The following is a 21,896-nucleotide window of genomic DNA, read 5'->3' as shown; positions in this document are numbered from 1 at the left end:
TACCCATCACCAGGCTAACCCATCCCCCCATCCTCCTCCCCTCTAGAACCCTCAGTTTGTTTTTCAGAGTCCATTGTCTCTCATGGTTCGTCTCCCCCTCCGACTTACTCCCCCTCATTCTTCCCCTCCCTGCTATCTTCTTCTTTTTCTTTTTTCGTAACGTATGTTGCATTATTTGTTTCAGAAGGACAGATCTGTGATTCAACAGTCTTGCACAATTCACAGCGCTCACCATAGCACATACCCTCCCCATGTCTATCACCCAGCCACCCCACCCTCCCACCCCCCCACCACTCCAGCAACCCTCAGTTCGTTTCCTGAGATTAAGAATTCCTCGTATCAGTGAGGTCATATGATACATGTCTTTCTCTGATTGACTTATTTCACTCAGCATAACACCCTCCAGTTCCAACCACATCGTTGCAAACGGCAAGATCTCATTCCTTTGGATTGCAGCATAATATTCCATTGTGTACATATACATCTTCTTTATCCATTCATCTGTCGATGGACATCTTGGCTCCTTCCACAGTTTGGCTATTGTGGACATTGCTGCTATAAACATCGGGGTGCACGTACCCCTTCGGATCCCTACATTTGTATCTTTGTGGTAAATACCCAGTAGTGCAATTGCTGGATCGTATGGTAGCTCTATTTTCAACTGTTTGAGGAACCTCCATACTGTTTTCCAGAGTGGCTGCACCAGCTTGCATTCCCACCCACAGTGTAGGAGGGTTCCCCTTTCAGAGATCCAATTTCTAACTAAAGTTTTTCCCTTAAGACCGATGAGATTAGATACATCTAGGGTGCTGCTAGCACCTACTATCTTTCAGGCTGTTAAAAAAACAAAAGAGCTTTTATTATTATTTTTTTATTTTAAGGATTTTATTTACTTGAGAGAGAGAGAATGAGAGACAGAGAGCAGGAGAGGGGAGAGGGTCAGAGGGAGAAGCAGACTCCCCGCTGAGCAAGGAGCCCGATGTGGGACTCGATCCCAGGACTCCGGGATCACGACCTGAGCCGAAGGCAGCTGCTTAACCAACTGAGCCACCCAGGCAACCAAAAGAGCTTTTATTCTTACCTAAATATTTTTTTTGTTGTTGCAATTTTCCATGTCTGACTAGATTTACAACAAACAGAAAAGTAGTAAGAGCTCCCAGGGTATTAATTATCACGGTATTAAAAGAAATTTTGGAGCGTCAAGCCCCTTCCGGGGTGTGCTGTGAGTGTGCGGGTCCCGAGCCAGAGGGGGCCATTCTAAGTTTACACAAGTTCCCAGAGCGAGGAGACTAAATAGAGCAACAAGAACTCTGCACGCCGAATCCCACACGTCCGCGGTACTCCGCAGGTTCGAGGGCAGGCACCCGTTGCGCGGGGTGAGCATTTTTAAACAGCCAGAGGGTGCCTGGGTGGCTCAGTTGGTTGAGCGACTGCCTTGGGCTCAGGTCATGATCCTGGAGTCCCGGGATCGAGTCCCGCATCGGGCTCCCTGCTCAGCAGGGAGTCTACTTCTTCCTCTGACCTTCCTCCCTCTCATGCCCTCTCTCTACCATTCTCTCTCTCTCTCAATAAATACTTAAAAATCTTAAAAAAAAACTTTTAAACAGCCAGAGATCACGTGGTAACCGGCCAGCTCTGTTACTGGCCCTCGGACTCTCACACTTGGCTTTGGCGCCGAACCTTTTCCCCCTTGTGGACGCAACCATTAGCTCCGCTCTCGGAGGGAATACGAGCCAACCTTACGATTAAGGCTTTTCCGAAAGAAGCTTCCGACTAATTCTCAGGAAAAGTTCAGCTATAAATAAAGCAATCAAATGAAACCCACTTAGGGACGCTGTAGAAGGCTCCTTTGGCCAAAAGGAAAGAACAGACCTGACCCTGACTCCCCCTACGCTCTGTAGGGGCCGCGAGGATGGTTCCGTCTAAGGCGCGGACTCCGCCTCCACGGGCGCCGCCATTTTGTTTGGCTGGACGAGAGCGAGCGACGCTTTGGGGGAGGGGTCTTGTAGGCGCCTCACTGGACCCCACGGCCGCGCTGTCGCTTCTCGGGGGGAAGTTCTCCCCGGCGAGGGGCGCGGAACCATGTACATAAAACAGGTGAGGCCTGTGCGCCCCGTGCACCCCCTCACGGGCCTCTGAGGACCACTCCTTGAGGCTGGGGTGTCGCCGTGCGACCGGGCCTCCCGCCTCCCGGCAGGGTGGACCCAGAGCTGGACGCGGGCGGCGGGGGAGGGGAGAGGCCCCGCCCCGCGAGCGCGGGGGGCAGCGGAGAATTGGGGCGCCCGTCTGCAGCGCGGGCCTCCTCGCAGGGCGTTCGTCTGCCGGAGCAGTCTCTCCGAGAGGTTTGGAGGGAGCGGGCCTTCCCGGGTGGGCCGGGTGCGGGCTGAGGGCCCCCAGCCCCGAGCTGACTGGAGGCCGCGCCGGGGGCGGCAGCGGCTGGGCGGGAAGCTGTGTTGTCCTGCGCGGGCCATTTGCGTGGGGTGTATGGAGAGGTGGTCTCCCCGGCCCGGAGGCGCCCCTGGGGGGCTCAGGGTGAGGTGTCAGCTTAGCCCGGGGCCTTTGTCCCCGAATTACGGGAGACGTGAAAGGGACCCTCCTCCTTGCAGAATAGGTAGCGCCGCCTCGTTCACTTGTTTACTCCTGTCAAAATGGTCTTCCCGCGCGAGAGTCCACCGCAAAGATGAGCCCATTGACGCTCGTGGGGAGAAGTTTCTCTGTTGGGTGTGTTGGACTTGAAGCACCCTTTTCTTGGAACGGCTGCTTATTTTGGCTGGCGGGTGTGTCCGAAAGAAGCGCCCACCGCTCCTGGAGTAAGGGAAGCTGGGGCCAGCCTGCCTGCTTGACACTTTTTTATTAAAGCAATGTCGTGTTTAGCATTCCAACGAATCTTATACAGTGTACTTGATTTTGAGAGTTCCTTAACAGGCTACTAACTATAACTCCTAAAACACTACAGTGCCAGTGGTTACTAATAAACGGACTGTTTTTTAAAGATTTTTAATCGCCACTTTTCAGAATGAGTTTCTCTTACAAGAAATAGAAAGCTATCTTGCGTTACATGAAACCAGAAAGAGAAGAGCCAAGGAAAAATGTTAGTTTAGGAGTTACTTCTTTTAGTATGTATACTCTGAAAAGTATCTTTTTTATTTATTAGGTTATTATCCAGGGTTTTCGGAGTTACAGAGATCAAACAATTGTAGATCCCTTCAGCTCAAAACATAATGTTATCGGTAAGTGTTGATGGTTTACAAAATCAGATTGATATGTATAGACCATTTAAATTCTGTCTAGGCTTAAGGAAAGAGGACTTGGGTTTGAATATTACATGAATTTATATATTTTTTTCTATATGAAATAGCATGTCTCTTTTATCTACACTGACGAATTGCTTATTTTATACGTTTAAAATATTTGCATAAGACGATCATTACTCATTTTTATTTAGGTAGCCTTGTATGTGTGAAAGTGTGTCTTTATGATCATAGCGAATGACACTAAATTTAACATTTGAGCTATTCTGTTCTTGGTATGTCATTTCCTAATTAAAATGCCCACTGTTGCCTTATTTCAAAGATGACCGTTATTTATTCGCAAATTAGATTGTTCCCAGGTGTTTTTTTTTTCTGTCATACTGTTTAAAGTCACACCATGCATCTTGTTGGGAAGAGCATAAACTTTGGAGCATAACAGAATGGGTTTCATATCCCAGTTCTGATACATAGTCTTTCAGACTTGACTCTGGGAGGGGCTTTAGTTTTCTCATTTGTAAAGTGGAGCTAATGATACCCATCTTATAGGGCCGTTGGGAAAATTAAATGAGAAAGTGTATGTGTGAGGATAAAGAGCTGCAATGATTATTGTTCTGAAATACAGTATTTACGGGCGCCTGGGTGGCTCAGTCATTAGGCGTCTGCCTTCGACTCAGGTTGTGATCCCAGGGTCCTGGGATGGAGTCCCACATCGGGCTCCCTCCTTTGGGGGGAAGCCTGCTTCTCCCTCTCCCACTCCCCCTGCTTGTGTTCCTGCGCTTGCTGTGTCTCTCTCTGTCAAATAAATAAAATCTTTAAAAAGAAAATGAAATACAGTATTTAGTCTAAAGACTCTTCGGATGAGAATGTCCATTTTTTGCTGATACAGCCAGCAAAAGTGTTTTTTGACATCCTGCTGAATTTTTAAAGGCTAGATGAAACTCTTATAAACAGACTTCCATACATTGTCCCCCTTGCATGGTTTATTGGTATATTAGACTGCTAGGTCTACCATTAAATATAGACTGGGTGGCTGAAACAACAGTAATTTTCTGTTTTGGAAACTCAAGTCCATGATGAGGGTGCCAGCAGAGTCACATTCTGGAAGTCACCATCTTCATCATCATGCTCACAGGACCTCTTTGGTTCTCTCTCCCTCTTCTTTATTAGAACACTAATTCCATCGTGAAGGCCCCACCCTCACAACCTGACCTGATCCTGACTTATCTTCCAAAGGCCCCCATCTCCAAATACATCACATTTGGGATTAGGACTTCCAACATATGAATGGGGGCGGGGAGTGACACAATTCAGTCTGTCGCACTCACCAAGATTAGTAAAGGGCAAACATTATTTTGAAATAAAAAATAAATTTTAAAAATTGAGGGCAAGAATGTCAACTATACTTCAGTTAAAAAAAAAAATTGAGGGCAAGAAAAAAACCTACCCTCAGTACATCACTTGTAGCTTGTAGTTGGAAATAAAGAAAACATTTTCCTCCCTTCTGTACCTATTGAGTAGTTAATATAATTTGTGTGTCATAAGGATAGCTTGATCCAATATTTTACTTACATTTTGATTACAGGTGCCTTCTGATTCTCATCAATCAGAAAATCTTTAGAAATGGAGAAAAATGAATAATTACTAGGTTTATATTGTTTCTTTAACTTACAGGTTAAAAGTAGGTGGATATCTTAATTATATCAATGGTATAATTTTATAAATGAGCTATAATGATGACCATTATTACCTATGATGATTAGATTATGTCTGTAGGATCTATCAAATATTTTTGTTTTAGCTGTTGCCAGATAGCTGTTTACTACTTTGTTTGCAACATTAGTGTTGTTAATAGTTACAAAGGGAATTGTCTAAGTGTTCTTTCCTTTCTTTAACAAACCTAATATGATTTTACTGCTTAAACGTGTTTTAAAAACCGGTACCTTAATAATATAAGAAAGATCCAAAGTAGTATAGAGTGAGATGGACATTAAAAATATCCTGTAAAAGCATACTACTTTGGTTATTTAATGATTTTGACCTTGAAAAAAAAAGATTGGGAGGCAGGTATCTCTTGTGGTGATGTTTGATGTTTGAAACTTTTGTTTTAATAGTTGAATGATGCTTGAATGTACCAAGCATATTTTTTTTTTTTTAAGATTTTATTTACTTGACAGAGAGAAAGATAGGGGGAGCAGAAACACAAGCAGGGGGAGTGGGAGAGCAAGAAGCAGGCTCCCCACTGAGCAGGGAGCCTGACGCAGGGCTCGATCCCAGGACCCTGGGATCATGACCTGAGCTGAAGGCAGACGCTTAACCATTTGAGCCACCCAGGTGCCCCACCCAAGCATATACCTTTTTAAGGTTACCTTTTCTGTAGCTTTTTAACAAAAGAAATATATGTTAATTATAGAACATTATGGAAGAGTTTAAACGCTAAAAGGAAAAAAAAACTATAAACTGTAATCCTGCCCAGAAATAGCCATTCTTAATATTAACAATCTATCCTTGTGTTAAACCTGGTTTCCTAGAAAACAGTGCAGGGTGCACTCAGCTACTAATAAGTCTTAATGGGAAGGTGCAGTCGGAGGGCAAGAGTGAGGGGGAAAGCTGGTCATAGCTTTATAAAGAAGGCACAGCTGGTTTGTGGTCAAATTAGATGACTTCCAGACAGACTTTGGGAACCCACCATGTGTGGGAAAGATCAGATTGGAAAGGAATAGTCTCTGTCTCTGGTCAAAGTTTACCACACAGGGCATTAATTTCCCCCATGCTCTTGGATGGTGTTACTCTGGTGACTAACCCCCGCTGAAGTAGTCAGGGAACTATAGCCTCCTTTGGTTTTTCACAGATCTGACCTGAGTGCATACTTAGGGTAGGCTGAAACAACCTACAGTGATGGATACTGAGCCTCTCCATTGACAGGCAACCAAGACTTGGGTTGGGGCAGGTGAATTTGGGGCACATATAAACTGGATTTACCTTGTGTACATCTATATAAATAAGCCTTTTTAAATAAAAATGGGCTTGTAGTGTAATCCGTTGGTAATCTATTTTTTCTGTTTGAGAATAAGTCTTGGGGCGCTTGGGTGGCTCAGTCATTAAGCGTCTGCCTTCGGCTCAGGTCATGATCCCGGGGTCCTGGGATCGAGCCCCGCATCGGGCTCCCTGCTCCGTGGGAAGCCTGCTTCTCCCTTTCCCACTCCCCATGTTTGTGTTCCCTTTCTCGCTGTGTCTCTCTCTGTCAAATAAATAAAATCTTAAAAAAAAAAAAGTCTTGAATATCTTTCTATAATCATTAAATATTCAACATCCTTAAAATTGCTATATAGTATTTCACTCTGTGGGTAAGAGTAATTCTTAAAGGGAAATTTAAAAATTTTAAGTTATTTATTCATGAGTAGATGTTGGTTTGAACTATATGTAATTTTTTTACTTTATTTTTTTTAAGATTTTATTTATTTATTTGACAGAGAGGGACACAGCGAGAGAGGGAACACAAGCAGGGGGAGTGGGAGAGGGAGAAACAGGCTTCCCGTGGAGCAGGGAGCCTGATGCGGGGCTCGACCCAGGACCCCAGGATCATGACCTGAGCCGAAGGCAGACGCTTAACGACTGAGCCACCCAGGCGCCCCATATGTAATTCTTTTAATGATAAATTATTTTTTTAAACTTTTATTTAGAGATAATTTCAGATTTATAGAAAAGTTGTATAAGGAACAATACAAAGAATACTCCTATCTGCATTACCCTACTACCTGTTAACATTTTCTTCACTTGCTTTATCATATGCACTCACTCTCACACTTCTCTTTTCAAACAGTAAGTTATATAGGTCATGGTCCTTTACCTTTGAATTCAATGTATACTTTCTAAGAATAGGGATATTTTCTTACATAAAACACAGTACAAACTTCAGTAAATTTGACATTAATAAAATAATCTGCTCTTCATTTTCCAGTTATACTGATTGACCCAAAAATGTTCTTTATAGTATTTTTTCCTCCTCTAGTACAGGATCTAATTTAATTTAGCGTTAGGTACTGCTGTTAGTTGTCATGTCTCTTTAGTCTCCTTTAATCTGGATCAATTCTACAGCCTTTCTTTGTCTTTTATAACATTGTTTTTAAAAAAATACTACATAAATGATGTGGTCCTCTGAGGATATTACATCTGGAGGTAAAGAATCATTCTTTCTACTTTTTTTAAATGATGTTACTTTTGATCACCCAGTCTTAGGTAGTTATCTGGTTTTTCTACTGTATAGTGTTTGTTCTCTTGCAAGTAATAAATAGTATGAGGATGGGAAATACTTTTGGACCATGCAAATATTGTGCTCCTTTTCAAAATTTCCCCCTAGATTTAGCATCCATTGATAATTATTGCCTTTATTCTGATGGTTACAAAATGATGATTTTCCATTTCCAGCATTCCTTTCACATTTACTGTGTGGTATTCTGTGAGCAAGAGTTCTCTTTCCTTAGCTATTTATCATTTTATTATCAGTTTGGAGTGATGGATTATTTCCTCCTTCCAGCACAAATTTATAATTCATCCAATTATTTTGGTGCTCAGATTTCTTAGATTAAGCCAGTAGAAATCTTTTTCAAGCTGACCTCTGTGTCATATGCCTTTTTTTTTTTTTAAGAATTTTTTTTTTTTTTAAGATTTTACTTACCATTTGACAGAGAGAGAGCGAGAGCGGGAACACAAGCAGGGGTAGTGGGAGCTGGAGAAGAAGACTTCCTGACGAGCAGGGAGCCCGATGTGGGGTTCAATCCCAGGACGCTGGGATCATGACCTGAGCTGAAGGCAGACGCTTAACGACTGAGCCACCCAGGCACCCAGTCATATGCCTTTTTTAAAAAGTGATTTATTACTTTCTGGCACAACAGAAATGATTTTTTTTTTTTAGGCTTTACACTAAAGATGATAACTGTAAGGGTTAACTTGTTCAGGATATCTTGGTCAAGATGAGAGAGATTGGGAATTTTGCTGAACAACAAAATTCAAATGAATTCATTAAGTCTGAAGCATTGATATCTTTTTATGTATAGAATTGTTTATTTCTGAATTCAGGTAGTTGATAAAAAAGTGCCTTATACTTACCTATACTTTTGTGATTCTGAGATTATATGTGATATGTAGGGCTGATCATAAGTACTTTAATAAGCAAATAGTTTGAGAATTTAAAATGACTAAGAATTAAAAATTTAAGTAACATGTAAATCTTTAAATTATTAAAAATATTCTATTATATATAATTTAAAAAGAATTATATGTCCATAGTAATGATTGTAATTATGAAAACCTGGTAACGTTTGGTTATTCCTATTAATTTTAAACTATTAGAAAAGAGCAAAAGGTCACCTGGGTGTCTCAGTCGTTAAGCGTCTGCCTTCAGCTCAGGTCATGATCCCAGGGTCCTGGGATCGAGTCCCACATCGGGCTCCCTCCTTCGGGGGGAAGCCTGCTTCTCCCTCTCCCTCTCCTGCCGCTTGTGTTCCTGCTCTCGCTATCCCTGTCTCTGTCAAATAAATAAATAAAATCTTCAAAAAAAAATAGAAAAGAGCAAAAGAATCAATGAAATAAATTTAAGAAAAAAAACCATCTGATGTCTATACAAAAATTGTACTCATTTGTTGATTGAAGCTCTTGTTTTTGATTTCTTTTGTTTACTCTTTTGTATTTAACTTCAAATACTAAGATGTTAAGTTAGTAGAATATAAATTTTTTAATACTTTCAGTAAAGTTTTAAATTTATTGGTTTCTATGCAAAGTAACATGTACTTTTTGAAATTTTATAGTGGGCAGAAATGGATCTGGAAAAAGTAACTTTTTTTATGGTAAGTATTGTTTTTTAAATTCTAAATATGTTAAGACCTGGGTATCTTAAGGTAATTTATTTTAAAAATTGGTTTTCTAAAAAATAAAAATAAAAAATAAAAATTGGTTTTCTGAGGCGCACCTTCTGAGGGGTGCCTGGGTGGCTCAGTTGGTTAAGCATCTGACTCTTGATCTCAGCCCAGGTCTCAATCTCAGGGTTGTGAGTTCAAGCCCCTCATTGTGCTCCATGCTTGGTGTGGAGCCTACTTAGAAAAATTGGTTTTCTGAGGTTGTGTCTGCATGAAACTCAAATACTTCTTCATACAGGGTTGTAGTTTAGTGTAGAGGATTTCAAGTATAATGGTATAATGATCTGAGTTCTCTATACCTAGTGATTAATTAGCTGAAAAACTGGGCAAAACAATCTCTTAAGGTACTCTTTGCACTTCAAAAAGAGGTCTTTGAGGGCCCCTGGGTGGCTCAGTTGGTTAAGCTACTGCCTTCGGCTCAGGTCATGATCCCGGAGTCCTGGGATCGAGTCCCACATTGGGCTCCTGGCTCAGTGGGGAGCCTGCTTCTCCCTCTGACCCTATCCCCTCTCATGCTGTCTCTTTCTCTCTCTCTCTCTCTCTCTCTCTCTCAAATAAATAAAATCTTAAAAAAAAAAAACATAAAAAGAAGTCTTTGACCTGCCTACTTTGATGGGTTGTGAGAATCATGAGATAATACAAATGGAAGTGCTTTTTAAACTTGAGTGCAGTATCTAAGTTTTGCAAATGCGCATATATATATATATATAAAATATATATATATATAAATGCAGTAGAATAGTTAATACTGTTTTGGAGAATGACTTATCTTTCTGTTTTGTTTATTTATTTATTTTTAAAGTAAGCTTTGTACCCAGTCTAGGTCTTGAACTCATGACCCCAAGATCAAGAGTCACATGCTCTACTGACTGAGCCAGTCAGGCACCCCTCTGTTTCATCTTCTAAAAAAATGCTTTCTAAATCTTTTTTTTTTTTTTTTGGAAGGATGGAGGGGTGTAAAAAATCACAGATTCAACAAAAGACTGTTGTCAGTTTGAAAATAGTTAAATAGGGGCACCTGGGTGGCTCAGTTGGTTAAGCGACTGTCTTCAGCTCAGGTCATAATCCTGGAGTCCCACATCGGGCTCCCTGCTCAGCAGGGAGTCTGCTTCTCCCTCTGACCCTAATGATCGCTCTCTCTATCTCATTCTCTCTCAAATAAATAAAATCTTTTTTTTTAAAGATGTATTTATTTTGAGAGAGTGAGAATGAGAGAGAGAGAAAGAGTACATGAGAAGGGAGAGGGTTAGAGGGAGAAGCAGGCTCCTCGCTGAGCAGGGAGTCCGATGCGGGACTCGATCCCGCGACTCCAGGATCATGACCTGAGCCGAAGGCAGTCGCTTAACCAACTGAGCCACCCAGGCGCCCTCAAATAAATAAAATCTTAAAAAAAAATAGTTAAATAGCTTTGAAAATTAAGTGGGGCACCTGGTGGCTCAGTCAGTTAAGCGTCCAACTCTTGGTTTCAGCTCAGGTTGTGATCTTGGCCCGTTGGGCTTTGCACTCAGCACGGAGTCTGCTTGAGACTCTCTCTCCCTCTCTCTCTGCCTTTCCCCACCACACTCTCATTCTCTCTCAAATAAATAAACAAATCTTTAAAAAATGCAATTAAGTATAATAATGCCTCTGTTAACAAATCCTTCGGAGAGAAAATACATTTTAATAGTTTTGGACTATACAAGAAGCAAGTTGAAAATTTTTGAACCTCTTAGTTGAGTAGTGCTTGAGGAATAGCGGGGAACTTAGTAAGAACAAAGGTTCTATCCCATCTCTGCTCACAAATCAATAGGCCTTCAGTGGTTGTAATTTGGTGATGATAAGAGAATGGGATTGGAGTAGAAGTACTTCATTATCTCCAGGGGATGAAGGCAATTTGAATCTATTCTCCCAAGGTGATTATAAAAGATAAACCACTCCACCCTTAGCGTACACATTCATACATGCACACTCAACTCTTAGAATGTCAAAGGTCTCCTGGGTGGACTGGAAACAGGACAGCTGAGTAGTTTCATTTCTAGGGCAGGGTGGTCCAGTTAGGTACCCTATATGGAAGCAGGAATAGCTTCTTAGAGCAGATAAGGGCAGTGCAAGCATTGCAGTAGAAGGTGGGAATCTGAAATGATGTCCCTGTATTTCCCACTTAGTTCACTTTCTTTTGATGAAAAGTATCCAGTTTAGGATATTCTAGGAATATATTCTATTTTGTTAATAAATATTTTGATGTGTATTATTTATATCTAGTGGGTAAAAACAAAGTGTTAACCACTCAGTGTATACTTGGATCAAGAGGTAGACTTTAGTTTGCATGTCTCTTTGTTACCTCAGTGTTCTCTTTTTCTTCCCTTAAATGTTTCAGTGGAAACTTCTTAGTATTTTTCTTATCATTTCCAAGCTAATTAGTCTGAAATACATGCAAATCTTCTACATATATGGAATAGATAATCTACTTTATCTGCCTTGTTCATTACCTGGTAGAAGGTATGGGGAGTTATAAATAAGGCACAGATCTTTTTTTAGACTGTACTAATAGTTACGTTTTTGTATTTTTAGCAATTCAGTTTGTTCTTAGTGATGAGTTCAGTCATCTTCGTCCGGAACAGCGATTGGCTTTGTTGCATGTGAGTGAAATTGCTTTGAGAGGTTACTGATACTATGTATTTTTTAAACTACACTGTTGATTCTGGTAAATAAAATCATTTGTTCAGGCTTCAGATCTTTTGTAAACATGATACAGTCTCTCTTAAGTGTATTCTGTGGAGTTTAGCCTACTATATTAATGCATGATTTTTATATAATGGTAAGAAAATTGTAGGATTTTTCTATAGATGGGTATGTCTTCCATATAAATTCTTTATTAAGATTATGATCTGGTAATGCTCAGAAGCAGGTTTGCTGAGGAGAAAAAAAGAGTTTGAGATTGGGAATTAGGAATTTTGAGACTTAGAACCAGAAGTTAATTGGGAGCATAGGGAAGCAACAGTTGCAAACTAAACAACATACTTGTTTTATTTTTGGCCATATTTGTAAGTCAAATGGTAACAGTATTTTCCAATATGAAAGGTAAGTGTATTTATAGTAAATAAAATTGTTAGAATTTTTCATTGAATAATTATGAATAACGAACTAAAGAAATTTAAGGATAAAAAATTATAAAAGGCTGTAATAAAATGGTAAGATTTCTTTTTGGTTTGAATGTGGCTTATGATTAGTTTTAAAACCAGAAAGTGAAATTCCTTAGTATATCTCAATAGAGTATCTCACAGTTATTAGGGAGGTGTTTTGGTTGTTTTTGTTTTTTTAACCATTATCTTTTATTTTGCTCTCTTAAACTTGAATTTTTTTTTATAAATAAACTTGAATTTTATTTTGCTCTCTCAAACTTGAATTTTTAGATGAAATTTTTTTTTAGGTTTCTAAGATTGGCATTTGAAAGAATAGCCTCTTTAAGTATCATTCTTTATTGTGTTGAATCACTATGTAGTAACAGTTTCTAAACTCTGGAAATTCTCTGGACTTGGTATAGCAGTAGCTGGGTCATAAGTTGGCCTATATGTGACACATGTTAAATGTGTGTCTTTTCATAGCAGATTTAGGATTATGTAGCATATTGTAAATTGTTTTAAAAAGCTGAGTTCCAGTAATTATATAATTTGTTAGGGTTCCTTTCCAGCATTAAATGAGTCTATAAGAGAAAAGCCTCAAGTGTTACAGATATTAGCAAATAGGTAGAATTAGGTGGGCCTGGGGTTTTAGGTTCTAATAAAGTGGTCTTCAGAACAAGATCGAAATACATCTCACTTTGATATCTCTTGAATAGTCCTCATGTTTTTAGTTAGAATCTAAAGCCATTTGGTTGAGAAGTATTGTTATCCTAAGCCAGTGTCTTTGCTCTTTTGACAAGAAGGATATATTACTAGTCTGATAGAAATTTTTCTCCATTGAATTAGGTTTGTTACCATGCACTAAATTTTAAAGGTATTTAAAGGAAAAAAAAAAGATAAAGAATTTGAAAATACCACTTAAATGATGTTTATTTTTTGCATGTTTTAGGAGGGTACTGGTCCTCGTGTCATTTCTGCTTTTGTGGAGATTATTTTTGATAATTCAGACAACCGGTTGCCAGTGAGTAATGGCTTTTTTTCCCAGTAATAATGTTGAGAATTTATTGATGCAGCTGACTTTCTTCCAAGCTTTGAAACATTTACAACTGTACTTAAGCTTTTATAATTTAGTTTATGCTAAAATAGCTATACAGTTTACGTATTAATTTTGTCTTAAAATTATGAACATTCTAGTAAACAGATGGGGGTGTGTAAGCTGTTGTGAAAAAGCGTCTGTTTTAAGAGTTGATATTCATAGCATATCTTTAGTGAGAATTGAAGTTTCAAAATAATGATTATGGTTAGGGACTCTAGAATGACCTTATTAACTAAAAAGTTTACCACTTTTACTGTGAAATTAATTTTAGGCTTTTACATTTTTTCTTAGATTGATAAAGAAGAAGTTTCACTTAGAAGGGTTATTGGTGCCAAAAAGGATCAGTATTTCCTAGACAAGAAAATGGTCACGTAAGCATTTTCTTTACATTTTAATTTCTTTACAAAAGAGTGAAAGTATTTTACTTAGCTCATTATATGGGTTTTATATATGCCTCGTGTTCAACAAACCAGTATTTAGAGCATTAACATAAGAAAAAGGATTCTTGGGGCACCTGGGTGGCTCTGTTGGTTGGGCATCTGCCTTTGGCTCAGGTCATGATCCCAGGAGGCTGGGATCAAGCCCCGCATTGGGGTCTCTGCTCAGCGGGGTGCCTGCTTCTCCCTCTTGCTCTGCCTGCTTGTGTGTGTGCGCGTGCTCTCTCTCTCTCTGTCAAACAGATAATATCATTTGGGGGGGAAAAGAAAGAATCAGGATTCTCTGAGGCTGATACAATAGATGGTTTAATGACTATAGTCCCTCATGCTCCTTAACCCAGGAGTCAGCCTTCGTTTTTTTGCTTATTGGGTTATTTATCTGAAAAAATTTTTTCAATGTTTATTAACAGGAAAAATGATGTGATGAATCTCCTTGAAAGTGCTGGTTTTTCTCGAAGCAATCCTTATTATATTGTAAAACAAGGAAAGGTAAAAAAATTGTATGTCCTTTTTTTATAGAATTTGTTTTCTGAGTATATTCCCTTGAATGATGAACTTGGCTTATTGATTTTAGTGGTTAAGTTGAAGCAAAAATGTCTTTTGTTTTCATTGATTTATTTTGTATTGATAGTATTACCTTTTAAAGTACAAAGTAGATCTGTTGTATAGTGGGATAGAAACATTTCAGCAGTTGGTGGATTTTGTCTTCTTGGTGGCCTATATTACTTAATGTCTTGTACTGGAAGACATTTTTGGTTTGTGAAAGTCACAACGATCATATTTAAGAACAGTATAGAGGGGTGCCTGGGTGGCTCAGCTGGCTAAGTGTCCGACTCTTGATGTCAGCTCAGGTCTTGATCTCAGGGTTGTGAGTTCAAGCCCTGCATTGGGCTCCATGCTGGGCATGAAGCCTAACTTAAAAAAATATATATACTATAGAAATTCTGTAAAAATAACATTTGAAAAAAATTACTTCCTAAAATTAATTCTCTCTTACTTAATATATCACACAGCTAAAATAGTTAGCTTACATTGCCAGAAATCTACCATAATGCCACATATTATTTTTTCTTGTAGAGATTATATTTTCTATAGTTTTTAGTAGTTACAAACTTTCTACTGTTTCTTCATATACTTTAAGGTAATTTCTTTTTTTAGAACATACCCTACAGTGTTCTCATAGTTTGTTGTAGTGTTTTTTGGACTTTGGATTCTTTTTAAATGTCCACTTATTTCATATTGGAGGATTTTTAGATATGTGTTGGAAAGGTAGCATCCAGGAGAAGTGATTAGGAAGAGTATGGTGTTTTGCATTTGGGAAATGCAGAACAAGTTTTTGAAAAGACCAGCTTTATAAGCAAGGGATTTCTTTAAAAGGAGGCTGATTATGAAAGACTACTTATCTGAGTCTTCCCTACACACATACAGCATAGGCCCCTATACTTCATTTCAGTTTCTACTTATATGTCATTTCATATAAGCCATCCAGGAGTTAACTAAAAGAGCATTGTCTTTACTCCAGCCCTACATGTTTTCTCTATTCTGTGTTTTTCCTAACAGTTAGACTGTACTGGTGTATATTTATTTCTTGTTGTCTTCCATGGAATGTAAGTTCCAGGAGGGAAAGACCTTTTCTGTTTGTTCATTGCTCCTTTCCCAGTGCCCAGAAGAGTGGCATAATGCTGTAAGCATTTGTTAAGTATTTTTTAAGTGAATACGTTGAATGACCATAATTGGGGTAATCAAGGATAAGGATCTGAAGGAGGGGGTGTGCCTGGGTGGCTTAGTCGGTTGAGTGGCTGACTCTTAATTTCAGCTTGGGTCATGATCTCCAGGTCCTGAGGTCAGGCCCTGTGTCAGACTCCATGTTTGCTGGGAAGTCTGCTTGGGGATTCTCTCTCTACCTCTTCCCTGGTCCCTCCCCCCACACGAGTGTGTGTGCTCGCACTCTCTCTCTCTCAAATGAACAAATCTTTAAAAAAAAGAAAAAAGGATCTGAAGGGGGATTCCTTGATTTATATGCTTTTGATAGACCATACTGTCTTAGTTCAGAGCTGGTTCTCTTTTTATGTGAAAGTGAGAGTAACTCACTTCACTTTTTTAATGCAGTGAGAGCATTTTTTGCCTTTAATGATTAGTTTTATTTTTATGAATATGGTAAACTCATGCTTGTTGTTTAAAGTTGCATGACAGTTTGTACCCCTTTTGTGGTTTTTTGGCCATATATATTTTTTCAAGATTTTATTTATTTTAGAGAGTGTGCGAGCGGGGAAAGGGGCAGAGGGAGAGAGAGGATCTCAAGCAGACTGTGCCCAGCGTGGAGCCCGATGTGGGGCTCCATCACATGCTCTTGAGAGCACGACCTGAGCCAAAACCAAGAGTTGGACACTTAACTGACTGAGCCACCTGGATGCCCTGCCATATATTTTTAAGATTTTAAGGATGCTTTTGCTTATTTTATTTAATGGTTGCTACTCCTGTTATTTTTATCTGCCTCTCTTTAAAGCATACCATTTTGGGGGTACCTGGATGGCTCGCTCAGTCAGTAGAGCGTGTGACTCTTGGGGTTGTGAGTTTAAGCCCCATATTGGGTGTATTACTTAAAAAGTAATAATAATGCATACCATTTTTGTTTTATATATATATATATTTACTTATTTTTTTTTTTTAAGATTCTATTTTAGAGAGAGTGCACACAAGTGGGGGCAGGGGCAGAGGGAGAGAATCTCAAGTGGACTCTGCACTGAGCATGGAGATGGACTCAGGGCTTGATTTCACAACCCTGAGATCATGACCTGAGCTAAAACCAAGGGTTGGACGCTCAACCAACTGAGCCACCCAGGTGCCCCTGTTATATTTTTAATAGTATCATTATAGCTTTTTAAAAATATAGAGTGATAGTTTCCCCCTTGTAAAAATACTTTGCTCTTTCCAAGTGGAGTTCATCTTTTATACCTTACGGTGTTGACTGAGAAAAAGTATGGTGATGGAATGTTTGTTCTTCCTTCATTTTTAATGTAGAGTTTTATTCAAAAATTAGATTGATGAATGTATCAATTCTATTTGGATTTGCATTTGATAAATTTCATTTAAATAAAGGACATATAGGTGTGTAGGTATATGCAATGCACAAATTACATTCTTGAAGTGATACTCAAAACTTAGCTTGTGAAAACTCAAGGTAGAGTTCTTAAAGAGCAATCTGTAGCTACGTAATAATTATTTTTCCAAAATTTATAGATCAACCAGATGGCCACAGCACCAGATTCTCAGAGACTGAAACTATTAAGAGAAGTAGCTGGTACTAGAGTATATGATGAACGAAAAGAAGAAAGCATATCTTTAATGAAAGAAACAGGTAAAGAAATGTGATTCTGCCTTATTTTATGAATTACTTTTTCATTGTGTTATTATAGTTGAAAGGCTTCTATCTATTCTCACCAGTATACTGTTTGGTAATTTGCCTACGTATTGAATGGAGAGAAAATTAGTTTGTGACATTTTAAGTTTTGAGATTTCAAATAATTTCTCTTTAAATAAAGAATTGCTGTTAGATAATAATGCCTTTGTAGGTCAACTATTTTGTGCCTCCACTGTCCTCATTGTTAGGATAACAGAATTGGATGCAGTCCTCAAAAAAAATTGCTGGAAGTGTCAGCTGGCATTAGGTTTTAAGTTGTTTAGGAGCAAGTAAATGGAAAACTTTGGATCTTTTTTAGTACATGTATTTATGGAAACCCTACTTTGCTTTTCAAATTCTGTGTTCTGTCATGTCTTAAGAGTCAGACAGTCTTGAGTTCAAAATCTGACTAATAACTAATAATTAACTGACACTGTGACTTGATCTCTCTGGTCTAAAACCTCTCCATCTGTAAAATTTTTTTTCATAGTTTATGGTGGTGAGTAGAGGAGCAGAGTAGCACCCTGATTGGAATATAGTGGGTGTTCAATATATGGCAGTTATAGATGATGCTATTACTATAAAAGTTGAAAATCAGTGACATCAATGATATTAGTAGGGTTTTTTTTTAAATATTGTGGGAAGGCACAGTTGCCTTTAAAGGAAGTTTAAACTGTGGCCCTTAACCACATGTAATAAAAGAATTAGTGAACTCTGGTTCAAAAAGATACATGCACCCATATGTTTATTACAGCATTACTTAACAGTAGCCAAGAGGTAGAAGCAACCTAAGTGTCCATCAATAGACGAGTGGATAAAGAAGGTGTGGTATATGTATACAATGGAGTATTCCCTAGCCACTTTTAAAAAAAATGAGATCTTGCCATTTGTGACAACATGGATGAACCTAGAGGGTATTATGCTGATGAAATAAGTCAGAGAAGAGCAAATACATGATTTCACTAATATTTGGAATCTAAAAAAAAACAAGCAAACAAAACAGACTCATAAATACAGAGAACCACCTGGTGGTTGCCAGGGTGGTGGTGCAGGGGGAAGATGGGTAAAATAGGTAAAAGAGATTAAGAGGAAAAACTTTCATGTATAAATTAAGTCACAGAGATGGAAAGTACAGTATAGGGAATATAGCCCGTGATATTGTAATAACATCATGTGGTGACAGATGGTAACTACACTTATGGTGAGCATTGTATAATGTATCGAATTATGGAATCACTGTACTGTGTACCTGAAACTGATACAACATTCTATATGAACTAAAATAATAAAAACTTAAGTGTCACCATGTGTAACGTTCTCTGATGCTTTTCATAATAAAGCATTTTGTCATTTTAGTATCTTAGATTTGGTTACCACATACTATTCTATAATGCTGTAGTTCTTAAGATTGATTTTAACTCATGGTATATTTGAGAATAGATATTATTTACATAAGAATTTTATTCAATTCCTTCACCCCTCTCTCATTTCTTTTTAAGAGGGCAAACGGGAAAAAATCAATGAGTTGTTAAAATACATTGAAGAGAGATTACATACCTTAGAGGAAGAAAAGGAAGAACTAGCTCAGTATCAAAAGTGGGATAAAATGAGACGAGCCCTGGAATATACCATTTACAACCAGGAACTTAACGAGACTCGTGCTAAACTTGATGAGGTAAAAGAATTTTGTTATTTAAATTCAGAGTGATTTTATATAATGACTAGGTCAAGCTCATTCTATTTTCAGGGATTCTTAAATAGAAACTTAAAAAAAAATTTTAAACCTCTTAATGAAATCATTGGTCAGTAAATTTGTTCTTTCAATTTATTCCAAGGAAAATGCCTACACCTGTATGGTCCTTGCTATAGTTTTATCTGAAATGTAATCAGGTGGTGGTGCAAGGCAAACCAAAATGAGGGAAGCCACCTTTAAAATCTTCATGAAGGGGTGCCTGGCTGGCTCAGTCAGTGGAGCATGGGACTCTTGATATCGGGGTCACGAGTTCAAGCCCCACGTTGGGGGTGGAGTTTACTTAATAATAAAAAAACTTCATGAATTTTTTTCTTGGCTTTTTAGTAATACTTAAAACTAAAGGAGCTTTCTACTTTAAAACCACTAAAAATTAAAAAAACAAGTGAATGATTTTGTTTTAGCAGATATTTTACAGTTTTACTACATGTTATGAAGTATTAAACAAAATACAAAATGAGTTAGAAATTACAGCTTTTTGTTCCCCCCAGCTTTCTGCTAAGCGAGAGACTAGTGGAGAAAAATCCAGACAATTGCGAGATGCCCAGCAGGATGCAAGAGATAAGATGGAGGTAAGATTATAAACTAGGCTTAGGTTAACTTATATTTTTTGACCACAGTAAATCCTTTTGTACCAGAATTATGGAATGGTAACTTCAAACGGGTGTCATTGGGATTGAGTATTGGAAAGACAGAATAGTACTGAAAGTGTAAATGAAGGAAAAAGGGACAGAACTAGTGGTGTTAAAACTCTGCTTTTATACTTCTAATTGTCTGACTCATTTCTGTTTCATACTTTTTGACTAGGATATTGAGCGCCAAGTTAGAGAACTGAAAACAAAAATTTCAGCTATGAAAGAAGAAAAGGAGCAGCTCAGCGCTGAAAGACAAGAGCAGATTAAGCAGAGGACTAAGTTAGAGCTTAAAGCCAAGGATTTACAAGATGAATTGGCAGGCAATAGTGAACAAAGGGTAAGTTAAAATGATAAAAATAAAAATGAAAGACATAAGTGTTCAGTTGAATAGGTATTACAGAAAACCATCCTTTCTGTGACAGGGGTGCATGCTTATATTTTTGTAGATCTGGCACATTAAAATAATTTTCACTTAAGTAGCAACTCGATACTGTCTCCTTGTTTCTTTTATTTAAAAATTAGTTTTATGTTGCAGGATTAGTTTTCTCATGAATTTTTTTTCATGAGAAAATATTTTATGCTAAACTTAAACAAATTTTTAAGGTTGCATTTTTACTTATCCTGCTTTATTTACAGAAACGCTTATTAAAAGAGAGGCAGAAACTGCTTGAAAAAATAGAAGAAAAGCAGAAAGAACTGGCAGAAACAGAACCTAAATTCAACAGTGTGAAAGAAAAAGAAGAGCGAGGAATTGCTAGGTCTGGGATTTCTTTCACCAACACTTCTACCTTTCTACATAGTTCTCTGTGAAAGCTAAATAGTTATGAGTTAAGACACAGTTAAGGGCAAAAGTTAAATCCAATTTCAAAGTAATAGCCTGTGTTAAACAGCTACTGTGGGCCAAGCGTTACTGTATACGTATCACGTACATTTTTTTCACTTAGAAGCCCTAAGACATTCACATTGTCCTCACTGTAAGTTCAAATTTGAGGCTCTGGGAGGTTAAATAGCTTGCCTAAGATAAATAACTTGCCTAGATGTTGTTGGACTTCTTAAAACATGGATGGTGGTTTGTTTTTTTGTTTTGTTTTTTACCCACATGACATCTTACTTTGTTTCATCCTATTTCCTTTTTTTATTGCTGTTTTAGCATCTAGACATTTTGGTATCTATATGTAGATTGAACATGCCAGCTTTTGCTGATTTCATGGTTTAGTGCATTATTATGTTTTTATGCCACCAGTATTTGTTTTAGTGAATTGTTTATTTACTTTGCCCCTTTTTTCTGATTTTTTTTCTTATTGTTTGATAAGGTGGTTTATAATCTGTATTTGTTCTAGTATTCTGTGTATTGTAAATATTTTCTTTGTCTTTCTCTTGCCTTTTAGCCTTGATAGTGTCTTCTATTGTAAGGAATTAGAAATGTTTATATAGTTAAATATAGTTTGAAAATTTCTGAGATAGGATATTAGAACTGTCTCTAGCTTTACTGACTAACCCAGAACTGGAGTAAAGACATTGCCCGAAATCCTTAGGATATGGGCTGTTTCACATGACTTTAACTGTGACTTTTCAAAATGAAATTTATATAGTACTAGCCCAAGGAGCTCTATTAGATACCAGTTGCTTTTTATATTTTTTTACGGAATTTTGAAAATGGCTGTTATCTCTGTGTTCTTGACATAACAATTGTAGTTAAACTTATTTTCTCGTCTCCTTTTTAATCCATTCTTTTCTTCTGTCTTATATAGATTGGCCCAAGCTACCCAGGAAAGAACAGATCTTTATGCAAAGCAGGGTCGAGGAAGCCAGTTTACATCAAAGGAAGAAAGGGATAAATGGATTAAAAAGGAACTCAAGTCTTTAGATCAGGCTATTAATGACAAGAAAAGACAGATTGCTGCTATTCATAAGGATTTGGAGGACACTGAGGCAAATAAAGAGAAAAACCTGGAGCAGTATAACGTAAGAACTTTTATAGCTGCTTTGTGAAAATTTTTCAGAAGACATGTACATTTTACCTATTTCTTTAAGTTTTATTTTTGAACAATACATTGCTACTCTTAAAATACACAAAACGGGTACTTGTTTAGAAAAGACCAGCACAATTTAATATTTATATACATAATATTTATACATATACATTAATATTTATATGGTAGTTTTCCTTTTCAAGGAAGATTTTTTTCCATATCCGTGAGTGTTCATGTAGATCGAGTATATTTTAAAATATATTTTTTATGAATTGGTAGAATGTTCCTGAACTACCCTTAATTTTAATGTGATAAACAAGTCTAAAATATAATTTCAGAGT

At 37.9% G+C, this 21,896-nt stretch overlaps 1 protein-coding gene across 1 annotated transcript in view; it reads left to right on the top strand.

The window, feature by feature from the left end:
- Window positions 1-1,963: 1,963 nt before the first annotated feature.
- The window catches only part of SMC3 (structural maintenance of chromosomes 3), a 37,446-nt gene continuing 17,513 nt past the window's right edge, over window positions 1,964-21,896 (top strand). Inside the window, exons 1-13 of the mRNA XM_088019807.1 lie at window positions 1,964-2,097; window positions 3,155-3,230; window positions 9,056-9,094; window positions 11,714-11,781; window positions 13,214-13,285; window positions 13,652-13,731; window positions 14,208-14,286; window positions 17,038-17,155; window positions 18,697-18,872; window positions 19,439-19,519; window positions 19,755-19,919; window positions 20,219-20,340; window positions 21,334-21,547. Coding sequence (XP_087875933.1) covers window positions 2,083-2,097; window positions 3,155-3,230; window positions 9,056-9,094; window positions 11,714-11,781; window positions 13,214-13,285; window positions 13,652-13,731; window positions 14,208-14,286; window positions 17,038-17,155; window positions 18,697-18,872; window positions 19,439-19,519; window positions 19,755-19,919; window positions 20,219-20,340; window positions 21,334-21,547 — 1,305 coding nt within the window. The 5' untranslated portion in view covers window positions 1,964-2,082. The remainder of the gene's footprint in view (window positions 2,098-3,154; window positions 3,231-9,055; window positions 9,095-11,713; window positions 11,782-13,213; window positions 13,286-13,651; window positions 13,732-14,207; window positions 14,287-17,037; window positions 17,156-18,696; window positions 18,873-19,438; window positions 19,520-19,754; window positions 19,920-20,218; window positions 20,341-21,333; window positions 21,548-21,896) is intronic.

This window comes from Eumetopias jubatus, unplaced genomic scaffold (assembly GCF_037043125.1).
Source record: "Eumetopias jubatus isolate StellerSeaLion01/CBP00866 unplaced genomic scaffold, mEumJub1_p1.0 scaffold_17, whole genome shotgun sequence".
NCBI lineage: Eukaryota > Metazoa > Chordata > Mammalia > Carnivora > Otariidae > Eumetopias > Eumetopias jubatus.
Note: the sequence above shows the minus strand (reverse complement) of the source record. Positions and strands in the feature narration are given on the sequence as shown.